We start from the raw sequence: 14,136 nt of genomic DNA, 5'->3' as shown, positions 1-14,136 counted from the left end.
TCTAAAACCTTTACAAATTATTCATACTTTGAAACTTCAAGGAACTTATTATTATTAAATTTTACAGTTATATTTGTCAGCTATACCGGTATTTGGCTGTTTTCTCTTAATTTAGAGTCGGCCTGCTACGCGACTTGTCATTTTATTCAGTCTTAATCAATATTTAGTCTTCCCTTAAATAAAAGTTATTTGAAGCCGAAAGGAACGTTGTCTGTAGTTTATTTAACTTAGAAATACTTTAACTCGGGCGCTACCAGCCTTTTAACTTGGGCGCTACCAGCCTTGTCTTGGGCGCTACCAGCCTATAGGGTCGCGGCCAGACCCTAGTTTAGTCAACATACTAGTATTGTAATCCCAACAATAAATAACCCTATAGTTTTGTAATTGGAGGACTGTAGGACTGTCCCCTGACTGTAGGCCCTTGCCCTTGGTCTGTATATTTGACAGTTACCCCACCCAGATACAGCACCGCGGGGGCACTACAAAATATTATGCGAATGACTCCTATGGATCATATTACAAACATAGTACTACAATAGTTGAGCACAGTAACTGTTATTAGTGAACAAATCACAAATCAGTTGACGACTTCTTCGTTATACCCTAATTTACGCTAATCTTACTCCAGTTTTGCCAATGACATGGCTATTGTTGAAACAGAAAAACATTGCTGACAGTGTGTGTGCGTCCGTGTGTGCGTGCGTCCGTGCGTGCGTGCGTGCCTGCGTGTCTTACATTTGATATTATATGTGACCGCCTCAATAGCCTAGTGGTAGAGTGTCCGCTTTGAGAGTATGAGGTCTGTGGTTCGATCCCTGGCCGCGTCATACCAAAGACGTGAAAAATGGTTCTGGTAGCTCCCTTGCTTGGCACTCAGCACTGAAAGGGTTGTACCAGGAGGTAAAATAAGCATATGTTAATATCTTTTACTAGATACCTAGTTTGTCGAACAAGAGCTTTGTAGCTCGTGTTGTATGTACTTTTCGTTACCATCTTAATACGATTTATTATGTCAAGCCATGAAAATATTGTATGTTTTCGCGTAATAAAATAGTTTGAATCTTTTACTAAGCGGCACGTTTTGCTGAGTCGTAACGTTCGAAGTTTGTTTACATAGCTAGCAACTATACGTTTGTTATCTTCCATTAATATAACTTTGTTGTTTGTATTAGAAATTTTGAACAGTATGAAATATTATTTATAGGTATTTATAGGTATTGTCTTAAATCACAAAATTGGCATTAAGTTTATATAAGCATTACCTTGCAGAAAAAGAATGAAAAGATAGTTCTATGTACAGATATTGTTATACATAATAATATTATTTTAGCATGCAAATAGTTTTGAAGTATGCCAAGTAGATATAAGTATCTAGATGAAACGGCTAGTTAAGAATTATATACGTTTGCGTAGATATTAAGATAATCTGAACGAAAAGCTTTACTAAATATTTTCATGTGATTCACTGTGTATTATATCAAATCCCTACGAATACTTTTTTAAAAAGAGCAATCAATGCGCATCAAAGAACATAAAACTACATTGTATGTTCTTTTTAATGTAAAATTTCTTGAAATTGTAAAAAAATAATCTTCGCCCCGGAAAACTGAGTAGATTAGTTACGAATAATAGCACGACAGTATATCAATAAAGATGATTTTACTGCCTATTAGAAGGTTTGACCAAAGCTGACATTATATATTTACTTAAACTTTTCTTTGTTTACTTTGTGGCATAATAAATCGGTATAACTGGACCATGCCTTTGTTACACTGATTGCTAAAATAGCATCCTTTTTAATAGAATTTGGCGCTATAACCGCAACTTATACAAAGTATAATTGCTACTTAATTATTTTGTTAAGCTTTGTTTAAACACTTGCCACTTGAAACAAATTGCGTTTAATGAATTGATTGACAGATTTTAGAATGAAATAAATGAAAAATATTTACGGTTTTGTTACTCACGCGCGAAGTTGCCTAGTGGACAACGAGTTTTCTTCGATTTAAATTATGCTGTTATCAAATGATTTTTAGTTTGTAAGATAGGTTTGACTGCATTGTTTATGTTATTTAATTCTTGTAGATATAGTTAAACAATCTCATTCGATGTATATGCAGGAGGAAAAAAATATGAATAAACCAGAAGGAATATGAAGCTATTTTTATTCTTGTGGAAACAGTACACTTTGTTTTTATTACGTGGATGTTGAATTAATAAAAACCAAAATTAAAATTTGAAATTTAAGAAATGAAACTCTCCTATCTCTGTTTAAATTTTCAAGCTGAACTTACTCATTTACTTTTGATTACTCAAAATGTTGGAAAAATATTCATTTTACAGTCTATTATTATTACACGTAATATCATCATGTGACGTTTTAACGACAGTAAGCTGTACCATTCAAACTGCGCAGTTCAAAGGGGAATCTAGTTTGAACGATAAAATATGCATAGAATCAGAGAGAATTGTTCATCTATCTGCGAGAAGTAAGATATTTTGTTCACAAATGTGCGATGAAAGTTCAGCATGTACTGGTGTATTTTACAACGCTGCAACTAGGAGTTGTACGGCTTGCAGAGGATATGTTAATGTGGAGGAACAAATAGGAACTGTCTTTTTCACAAAAATAGGTAAAAGTCTTATCTAAAGTCTAATTTGTAAAAGGCAATGTCTTTCTCGTTAAACCAAGTATGAGTGGGATCTATATTGATCAAACTTGTACATTACATATATTTTCTTCTAACGACGGGACAGATAACTAGTAAAATGGAATTTCTCTCATAAAACGGAAAACTGTCGTAGCTCGCTTTTTTAAAAGTTGTTCAGGAAAAGCTTTTCTCTTTAACTTACTTGGTGTTCCTAGCAATACATATTAATGACAAGTCTTAATTATATACGGTCAAAGCATATTTTATGAAACTCTCCTTTAGAATTAGTAAACATGCATTCATCCTTGCTTTTTTACACTGCCTCTAACACGCCACCTCTTTCTCTATCCATTATCAATTTGTGTATCTCACATATATATTGAAATGTTCTTGTTGTTAAATTTGTGAAGGTAGCCCGACTACTTTATCTTTCAGCCTAAGTTCAATTTTGTTAGGGTCTTATTGCGATGGATGGCACCCTGGCTGTGTTTTGGGTATCTATGCTCCCAGAAAATCTACTCTAACCTTTTATATTTCAAACTGACCAGTTTTGTATAACATTTTACTGTTGAAAATTTACTTAAAACACTTTTATTAGTAATGTATGAAGGAAAAAATAAACAAACATTACTGTTTAATATTTATGAATTAATGTTCTAGCCTATATAAGTTAAAAGACGATATAAATCCTAAACAGTAGCTATATAGTAGAATTAAGAAATAAGTCACAGGTAAAACCAACTTGTGTAGTAAATTTGATGTTTGTTTTTTTTTCTTTTTTCAACAGAAAGTTATTCCAGAAGCATTCTCCTGTCCTGAAAGATAAACTTGGCAATGATATTGTAACATAATACAAAACTATGATTATGCCAATCTGATACTGTTTAAGACCTGTTAAATATAAGAAATGCATAGCGGAGCACATTTTATAATGTATACGTGAATCACAGGCTATATTTACATACATTTGATTATTTTGTTTGTCTGTTTATTTCAATATTGACATCATGGTAACAATAACAACATTCATGATTTATTTAACAGCAAGATAAATATAATAAATATCATTGAAATATGCATATGTAATGAACCATGTCAGTACATCAATATCAGGGATAACACAAAAAGGGAAGAAATCCCTTATTTCCACTGTGGTCCCTAGTAGTGATATTCTGACATAGAGAGGCATGAAACATGATTTTAGTAAAAATATTTAAATAAAGATGCTATTATAATACAAAACTTGTTTTGTTCCATATCATTATTAAAAAACTTAAGATATTTAATTGAAAATTACACTTAATGAAAGACTATTTCAAAGTTTGGCACAAAAAAAAGAGTTCTGCATGTGTAATCTAATATCTTAGAAAAAGATTCAAAGCAGCACCTTTAAAAACAGTAAGGCTGGACAGATTCCTTATTTGAGATGGAAGCATATTCCATAATTTACAACCTTAAAAGGAAAATGACTTCAGACCAAAGCCTTTGACCCTAGGTAGCATAAAAGACAAAGTGTCACTGTATATGAATACATCTAACCATCTATATGAATGAACAGAATCTTGGGTCACAAAGTATTGACTCATATAGTCAGGAGATTGTCCATTCTTAATCTTAAAAACCTGACACAATGTTATTTGTTCCGCCCTTTAACAGACGGGTAACCTATTCAATGAAATAAAATGTTCTTGGGCAATATGGGACCTATTTTCCAGATTGAGTATAAATCTGATTAAATTATTTTAGGTAACCTGTAGCTTGTTTTTCCAAAATTGAGATAAGCCGTGAAACCAGAAGGAATAAGCATAGTCAAAATGACACTGTATCAAAGCTAAAACAAAACGTCTTTTAGTATGATTAGTAAGAAATTCCTGTTTCCTATACAGACATTTTAACCTGGCATTTGCTTTTTTGATACAAGGTCAGCTTTTAACGAGAGTTTTCCAGAATTATCTCCCTTAATTATTGAAATGTTAAAGCAGTTTCCTTTAGATTGGATTGTCTCCCTTACATTAGCTAAGTCTTATCATTCATGACCCAAGTCAAAAATTCTTTGTCATGGATTTTGCATTGATGTTAATATTTTGCTTTGGGTAATACACGGAAATTAAGCTCGCATGTTACTCCATAGAAATCAACAAAACATGTAGCCAGTTTTTGATATACATGTCATCATGTTGTTTTATAGATTCATATAGAAATATTATTCTTGTAAAGATATAAAACATTTCTGTAAAAATATTATGTTAGCTTATGATATTGCGAAATTCGTGTTGAAAACATTTAAATAAATTTCTTTTCTTTTCTTTTGAAACTTTGAATTCCGCTAAACATATCCGAGAAGTATTTCATAAACGAACTTTCCCACAAAAACATGTATAATAGTTTTCCTCTAGAAAAACGAAACTTGTGAGAAGACACATGTATTCCCATTTTGTTTGAATGTTCTTGTCCATATAACGATACTTTTGTTTAACTTTCATGCCTAGCAATTTAACAAACTTAAAAAAATACATGTTAGTAAAACACGCACACAAGTGTTTTATTAACTGGCCTTGACCCTAGGTTTTCCATAGAAATCAATGAAAGAAAGAATCTATTTAATTTTGAATCAAGTTCCTGATTTTTCTTATGAGCATTGATGTATGTGTATCATTGAGATTCGTACTCATTTTTTTTAGATTAGCTCTGATTCACCCTGTCTACTTATGTATAGTGTCTAAGTTTTGTATATAATCAATGATATACATAAATCAAATATGCCATTCAGATATGTGTTTGTACATACTATACAATTCAATCATGAAACCAAATTTATCCGTGTAAACTAAAGTCTTCAGCTGTAAAGGTGGCTATTTTGCATGCTTTCCACGAACAAAACCGTGACAAAAAATTTAGGTCGTACTAAAGAGATAATCCTACCGTGCAAACTCATGGAAAGCATGCTATTATAAATGTTGTTTTTTCTTTTTCTGGTTTCGTTTTCAAGCTTGGATTTCCTTTCTAAAAAAAGACATGATATTGCGTGTCTGTTAATTTCACCCTTTCTTTGCACAGCGTGGAAACCATCATGCTGTATTTTTTGTTTAAATAAATATACACATTCTCTCCCCCTCTCACCAGCTTTCACTGAGCGCCTAATTTGCAAATTACCCTATTTCATAAGAAAATTATTCTTTGACGTATTTTTCTCCTGTCGTTGAATGTTTCAATATTCCAAAGATACTTTACTTTCAGTCGGAACTAATGTAATTTATGTTGATTCATACTGTTCTTATAAACAGTTTGGTGAAAAATCAAAGCTGTGTTCTATTCTGTCCTATTCTTTTTTTTTCTATTTTTTGTCTAATGACACAATTATGAACGTTATTATTTCAAAAGTCTTCATTGAATCGTACGCCAGTTGTTGGTATATGCAGCTCTACATCTACACCTACGGGGATACTCCCAACAATCAAATGGAAGCAAGAAGCCTTTACCCTATTACACTTATAATTATACTATTGTATTGTTTATAAAGTCAAGAATACCTACACGTGTGATAATGAATTGTTATGTTTTGGAAAATATAATTTATTTGCCTCTAAAGTAAAAGAAATTGAAAAGTTTAGTGTTTTTCACTATATGTTCAATATAAGATGGTCACCGTGATACTTTTAAAACAAAATTGGAAGCAAGACGACGTTCAGTTAGAATAAATATTTTCACATTAAATTGAAGAGAAGAAATTGATGTATACCGTCATATCTGCTAAAATATTCACAAACCAAAAGTCATATTTGAAATTAATCATTGAAAATAAATTTCCTATATAATCTATTGCTCAAAGTAATATCAGCAGGGAAACCAATATTGATTATCGGATTATTTTCAAGGGGGACAACCTACTATGATAAGCCAGTCAAATATAATAAAAGCTAACCATGTATTCACCAGTAAGACTCTAAACTAAGTTGCACCTAGGTACAGATGAAGTGGAATTTTTAGTTTGACCATTGCAGCTTATATGAAGGTTATTATTTGACTTTAACCAGGGCTTTGAGCCAAATAAAATTGACTCTGTTTTTCCTAAATGCAGGGACAGCTTGTTATCAGTTAACCACTGACTAACCGATTCAAGAGCTTCTGTTAACTTTTTCTCAATGGCTGACCTATTTTTACCAGAAACCAAGATAGCAGAATCATCGGGATAAAGTGATACTTTATTTTTGACCACTGCAGACATTTCATTTACGTAAACTAAAGGTAAAAGAATCCCTAGAACTGACCCTTGTGGAACACCACATGTAATTTTACAAGACATAGAACACGTACCAGAAACACGTGATATACATGTTATACATATAATATGACAGTTATCTCTCTGGTGGCAAGGAATCGGGTTTTTCGAAATTTTGAAGCACGTGCCGGATACTCGGGGTTTCCGTCTGTGTGTATAAACTTTTAAGGTATTTCTGCACGTTCGGATTTGTGATTGTTCAAAACTTCAGAATATACATAGAATGCTTCATTATTTGCTACACTGATTTAAAAAAAATGGACCTCGAACAGCTTTTCATAATAGGAGTCTATGGGAAAATCATACTTTCATAACATTTTCGCGAATAAAGATTTTTCTTCAATGTAGATTTTAAGGAAACTTCTCAAAGTTGTACAAAAACATATATATTGCCTATAACGTGATGAAATAAAATGTATAGGTCTGTGTGCTTTTTTTGAGATATTAAAAATTTTGTCCATGATTAAAGTGAACCGCACTTTTCACGCTAATTCTAAGACATTATTTTGAATAATTTAACGTGTCAGATTTTGTAATATCATACTTTAACTTTAAAAAGATAGTAACAGTGCGATTGAAATAAAATTACTCTAAGCTTGCCATTAATTCATAAAATAATTTTCAGCTCCGTACGTCGTATCAAGGCATTATTCTACGTTTTCCGGATAAATGACGTTAAGTCATCACTACCGGTTTATCAAACGCGCAGAACTACCTTAAATCCGATAAAAATACCAGAAAGCTTGCTTTTGTCTGTAATTGTATGTTTATGTCCATGATTAGTGACATCTCTGTAATATATCATTGTGACTGTGTTAATGTTATTTATATTTTGTATGAATATGACAATGTACAATGTACAAGTCGGAAATGAATATCTGTTCTGTTCTGTTCTGTAATATGGCAGTAATGTATGTTGTGCTTCAAAATATTACTATTAATTTAGACCATTTAGATCACCTCTGTAATTTGTAGGTATTTAAAAATACCCCTACCACTCTTAAAACCAAAGTAATTTCGGCATTCTGTCCTTATTTCCATCACATTGCTTACACTCGTTTTAGTGCTTTGATATAATTTGACCTTATTTTCAAACAGATCAACGCTTCGGGTTCAAAGCCCTGCTAAGCAAATTGTCTGTCACTAACTGTCACTAAGTGGGCGTTTGGTGAAAAAGCAGGTTAAAGACACTTACTGTCGTTTTCGTAAAGAAAACACACAGCTCCATTCAGATCTGCCTCCAGAAATAATGAATCAAATAAATATGGATCTAAAGGCAGCCTAATATTCGCATCTGTTATTTATAGCTAAATGATGTGCACATTGCTTTCTTTGAGAATTGAATTTTAGTAATTAAACCATTAATATTGTGCGTTTTATTCGACCTGGTGGGCTTAGTTAATCTCTGACTTATGCAATGAATGGTAATCTAAAAACAAAACGAGCAACATAGGTAGAGCAATATTATTGTTGAATTCCGTATTCTTTCGGTAACCAACGATTAAAATGCAACGCTACATTGGTTACAATGTAAGGTAGATGGCCACTGAATAAGAAATCAAGTTGCCGAAAATACTACATATCCTGCACAATAATGCAGTGGACCGTCGCGAAACCCCACCCCGCCAGGACGATTAAAACGCACAATACACTTTGAACAATCAAACCCTAAATATTAAATTTTACAAAATCGACCCGGGCCGTAATTAGAAAGCACTCCTCTGCCACCTTTTAAGTCATTCATGCTAAATAATAAAATCGCACTTTTAGGCAATATGGAAGTATGTTGAACTTTTCTATTACAGTAGTAGTACAGTATTGAGTTGCAACAGTTCTTCATGTTATTCTGATAGCATTGAATAAAATTTAAGTTAGGTAAAAAGTGTACGAAACCCGATTTTCGACAGTTTGGCTAAACAATAACCATTCGTTTGATGTGCGACATTTCAGCAGTGATTCGAAGACATAAAAAAATGTTATCTTCTGTGGGCCTAAAACATTTGATGAAAAGGCAAACAAATGCAAATAAAATACAATTAAAAAATAGTGAGTAGCGATATTCTCCCATTTAACCCGCGATACATGCACATTTTTTTGTATTGACATGTTTTGTCAAATATGATGAATGAGTGGAGGTGAATATAAAAAACATCGTGCCTCAGTTGCATTAACCGAGTTTTTAATTCACTTTTGGACTTAAAAACGAGTCAAATTAACCTTACAATTCCCTTACATGATATTAAACTGAGGATATTTGACATCATATATCATGAGAACTCTGTATAATCGTACGAGCCATGTGCAGACAATTTGGTTACGCAATCTCTGGATCATACTTGATCAATGTTTAGCGTCCATCTTTTTTCAGAACGAAGTATAAAAAATGCTACCTTCCAGATAGTCAAGAAAAACATGTACTTGGGTTTTAGCAACGCAAAATCGCGTATTTTAACTAATTTAATCAGTCAGCAGAAGTAATTATTCAGCTGAAATAGATTAAACGTCCGGAGGGACACCTGTGCTCTTCCTTCACCCTCAAAGGCTGGAAAATATGACCAATAAGTTACAATTGTCTCGGTGTAACCTACCCGCTCCATCTCCAATAAATAACAAACAAAACACATTCAGAATTAAAACTCATTGCTTTGCTTCAGCTTCCACATTCTAGTAAAACTGAGTTACACGAGAACCAGAACTGCCTTACTTTGTGCGAACTATTGACAGCATGTGACTAATGATGGAGGAACTGGTTTGAAAATGTCTCTAGATCTGTAACTTGTATTTGCTTACACGTGTAAGAAATTTCATTTTATAGATACAGAAATAATTCTCTACTGCTTCATATTCTAACATAACTTGTTCATTACCTGAAATAAGTTGTAATTATTTATAGACAAATTCGTTGAACTTGTATCACCCTAACGAATAATATTTTTGCTATTGTCGATTTATAAATTAGGAACGTATTTGAATACAAAGAAAAATATTTAAATCATTTGCCTCACTATTGCTTCAATAAGAAATTACTGGACGTAATTCTGATCATATATTCTGCATAACTTGTAATACACTGTGGCGGAGCTCATCGGGACGTGTGCAAAAATGATCAAAAGAACGGGAAATAAAAACATGGCGTAGACTTCTTCGATTTAAACCATTCGGAGGATTAATTAACAAAGTAAATCGGTCTCAGTATCAAATGTAAATGTTCCACCAAATACAGTCCAACTTGGTCTTTCCATACATGTGTATGTATTTTATCAATACCTTCGTTTGTTAATGATGCCCTAAAAATGAAAATAAAATTACCGAAAAATGCATGTTAACGACGGATAGCTGTAACGGGGAATTTCATTTTCCATCTTTTTCTCAGTCTATCTACTAGAAATCTTATTTGCATATTATATTTTCTAATTGTTAAAGCCACAATAAAAGTCCGGAATAAGATTTATATTTCCCCCAAATACGCCTGTGTCGTGAAATATATATATCTCTCGAAACTTATGATCGCTACGGATAAATGTAGTGAATTAAATTATTTTAGTTGGGATGTTGTCTTTGGTGCAACATAACAAAACCGATTTACCCTGCTGACAAATCGACGCCATGTTTTCCCGTACTTTTGATCATTTGTGCACACAACATGAATAGTTCCGCCACAGTAGTGGTATATCCATTATGTAGTTTCTTTTATTTGCCTTCAATAGTTAAAATACACCGACAGTAAATAAAATTATCTGATAATAAAGTTGCTTACATAGAATCAACAGTCTCTCATCGCTGTTGGTCCTGTACGTACTTCACTTATTAATGAGAGGAAGCTTCCCTTCGCTCGTCGATGGATCTGCTGAGGGACCTACCTTTGCCTGAAACATTACCCGAATAGGGCACCCGGAGTCTTTCTTTTACCATCAAGTATAGAAGCTTACTATCTAATTAATAATAGTAGAGGTCAGTTATATTATAGAATTATAAGGATGATATTATTTGCCTTATTTGCGAAATACCTCAACCTACAAGCACATTTTATTGCGAACTACCGACAACAAAGTCATAAAGCCGTCAATCTATAAGCGCTTTAGACAAACATTCTATGGTTATGCAGATACAAAACTGTGCGAATGGATTATGGGGATGGGGGGGGGGGGGGGGGGGGGGGGGGAGGAGGTAAATATAAGATGAAAATGCCTTGTACATTTAAAATAAAACACGTCTATGTACTAATTAAGAGCAGATAAAATATTGCTAAAGCTTTAAAAAATAATATTTATTCCTCTTGTTTGACACGTTTTCGATTAGAAAAACATCGGATACGACAGACCATCTGCTTAAGTGCCTTTCGGAAACACTACATACAATTTAACTGATTCTGTTTTATTTTCAGGGAATCTTGAAGGAAAACTGTTCATGATATACGTCAAAGCAAACAACGAATATTGGCATTTCGACGTAAAGCATCCTACCTTGAAAGCAGTTACGTCAATTTTTCAGCCATCCGATGATTTTGTCAAATTCATATTTGAAAAACAGGTAGATGGATCATACAAAATAAAGGTCAGATATATGTCAAATACAAGTAAGCTTATATTTTAAAGGCTTTAGTTTGACCATAAAATTCTAATGGAAAATGAGGTCATAGACTCATAGACCAAAAAAGATGATCGTCAGATATATTTAATGTAACAAATCCTATAGTTTTAAAAGCATCGGTTTAATCATATGTTTCTGATGAAAAAGCAGGTATAGTACCGAAAGTAACAGCTTTGTCGGTGCATATACTGAAGTTGTCATTAACTGTTTATATTCCGAAATCAGTCAGAGATATGAATACTCAAACGTTGTTTAACCAAACGATAATGCATACTTCAGGTAGACTAATCTTTTCCACACCATAAAAAAATCATGCAAAAGAAGCACATGTAGTTACAAAAGATATGTTTAACCTTGGCAATTTAGCTGTAACGGATGTTAAGTAATACGTTTATTTACAATTTGCAAAATAGCGAGCTATATACAATTTGTAACGACTTATTACTATACTTTCAGTCCGTTGCATCGCCTATCTATATCTACGATGGCTATGGTGTAGTTGATGCGCATGCGCCGGTTCTAAATGGTAATGACAACACCGACGACGCCCACATGCGTTACGTCGTTTCCAGTGACGGAAAGGGCTGCTACAGGATACAAACAAAAGCTACTGGTCGATATGTTCGATTAGACGCCGACCAATATGTTTCATCCAAACTCAACCTAATTGATGATAGATCATTATTTGAGTTAGTGGATGTGTAATGTTTTCTTGTTTTATATGCATAACAAGGTATCTACCTTTAACCTACAGAGAATTGTGGAAAATACACAAAAAATGAATTTCACATTTCTTCTGTTGATACCTACAGTTGTTAACTATAAATCAGTACTCGCAATAATCATTGTAACCCGTTGTGAAATTTGGCGTAAATGTGAAATAGATACCAGTTTTTTCCATGGAATAGTTCTTTTGATAAGAACACAGATTTTTCCTACAAATAATTTTGAAAAAAGAAACTTAAAGCATTCCAGAAACAGTTTGAAGGCATAATATCAAAATTTATTTCGAAGGAGAGGCGCCCGTTTATTATTCAAATAGTCTAAAACGGGAGCAAATATCCGATTGAATGAACCTATATGCTACGCGCATTTAATATTGAAATGATAAATAAAATACGGAATTCCGACGGACAAAATTGGAATGCAGTTGCAAAATAATGTTTAATTCAGGTCACTGGATGTAAAAATTTTATACAAAACATCTTATTTGCACTTGTCCTGAATGGAGACTATCACAATATAATTAGTTCCATGTAGCTCCTCATAGTATATCATCAAAACACAGAAATATTTGATAATTGAACAACATTTTTAACAATAAGCTACGTGACCATTACATGTTCTGCCGTACTTCCCCTACCATGGATACTTAGAATTTTCTGAAACAGTTGTCCTCCTTTACAGATTAGGACTGGGATGAGTACTCGGTTAATTGGATCTGATTCGATTACTAAAACCGGTTTCAATTTTGCAAAACCGCTAATCGGTCCCAAACAATAAACATCCTATAAAATGTATATTGCTGCATGTATACATAACATCTTCGAGGAACGCGGGGACATTATTGCAAATGCATCAAAATGAAGATATTTCAAAGGCGTTGAACTGTCCGAAAGTGTAGCCCCTTTATGCAGCCCTTTTGCGGAATTCAATGTATATATCAGTATACTGAAAATATTGTTTTATAGAGTAATATACGTATTTTATATGCTGTTCTAAACCTCATTCTTTCCATATTTGGTGTTGTTCGAACTTTTTCTCAAAGTATAAGGCTAAGCCTTAATGATTTCTTACAAAAAGAGACAATAGCAAAGAAAGTGATATTTAGTTGTAAACAAACGCGATCCAAGATTCGTAAGGTGGACTCATCAAAAATTAAAATAGCAAAACTTGACTGTCAGAGTGAAGTCAGATTAAAATGTCTTTTCTGATGCATATATTTTCGCACTTAAAACCGACTTAGTGGATTTGTGGATTTTAACGAGAGAAATACTGGGGCGTAAAACTTTAGACCAGTCCAATTAAAATAAAACGATTCTTATAAAGAGATTTGAAACGTATTAACATTATTAATTAAATTGATTTTAATATAAAAAGGAAAACCGTTGACCAGCCAATCAATTTAACTGGAAAACATATTTACTCTTATATTCATTACCGAAAAGCAAATCAAACAATATCAGTTTCTCACTCTTCAATTTTTTTCGGAGGAGATGAGGCTTTTAGTGAATAAGAGAATGTTACAGGGGGTATTACTATGCGTTTAATGTCGTAAACATTACATAGTAGATTATCTTCCGTGCTTTTAATCTAGTCTGAAATAGTTGCTTATTTATTTATAGGTTCAAGCATTTCTGACGTAATGCATTGTCATAAGTAGTTCAAATGATCATTTATTGAGGCTTCTCTACCGCACATGATACGAAGGAAATAAAAGCTTAAAAGGTTTATTTGATGTGACTGTCTGGTGTCATTAAATTTGGTGTAAATTCACTTCAAAAATATGACATAGCATAAAGAATATTTTGCAAAAATATATGAATTCATGCCACGTTTTACTCACAAAAAAGCGCCTGACATAAAAATATTGTACATCTAAAAGAAGCAACCATG

At 33.0% G+C, this 14,136-nt stretch overlaps 1 protein-coding gene across 1 annotated transcript; it reads left to right on the top strand.

Moving 5' to 3' along the window:
• Positions 1 to 2,188: 2,188 nt before the first annotated feature.
• On the top strand, positions 2,189 to 13,075 carry LOC128556774 (uncharacterized). The gene is made up of 3 exons (XM_053542454.1): positions 2,189 to 2,633; positions 11,315 to 11,484; positions 11,977 to 13,075. The coding sequence occupies exons 1-3, from the start codon at positions 2,318 to 2,320 to the stop codon at positions 12,223 to 12,225; spliced, it is 735 nt and encodes a 244-aa protein (XP_053398429.1). The 5' UTR covers positions 2,189 to 2,317; the 3' UTR covers positions 12,226 to 13,075.
• The last annotated feature ends 1,061 nt before the right edge of the window (positions 13,076 to 14,136 follow it).

Source organism: Mercenaria mercenaria, chromosome 4, assembly GCF_021730395.1.
Source record: "Mercenaria mercenaria strain notata chromosome 4, MADL_Memer_1, whole genome shotgun sequence".
Taxonomy (NCBI): Eukaryota; Metazoa; Mollusca; class Bivalvia; order Venerida; family Veneridae; genus Mercenaria; species Mercenaria mercenaria.
The sequence above is the reverse complement of the archived record's forward strand: the minus strand, read 5'-3'. Positions and strand labels throughout refer to the sequence as shown.

What these genes read in the sequence shown, in the direction of transcription:
- LOC128556774 (XM_053542454.1), top strand. Translation starts at nt 2,318, where the DNA reads ATGTTGGAAAAATATTCATTTTACAGTCTATTATTATTACACGTAATA. An exon ending in TGTCTTTTTCACAAAAATAG is followed by an intron (nt 2,634 to 11,314) that starts GTAAAAGTCTTA and finishes TTTTATTTTCAG; the next exon opens with GGAATCTTGAAGGAAAACTG. An exon ending in ATGGATCATACAAAATAAAG is followed by an intron (nt 11,485 to 11,976) that starts GTCAGATATATG and finishes CTATACTTTCAG; the next exon opens with TCCGTTGCATCGCCTATCTA.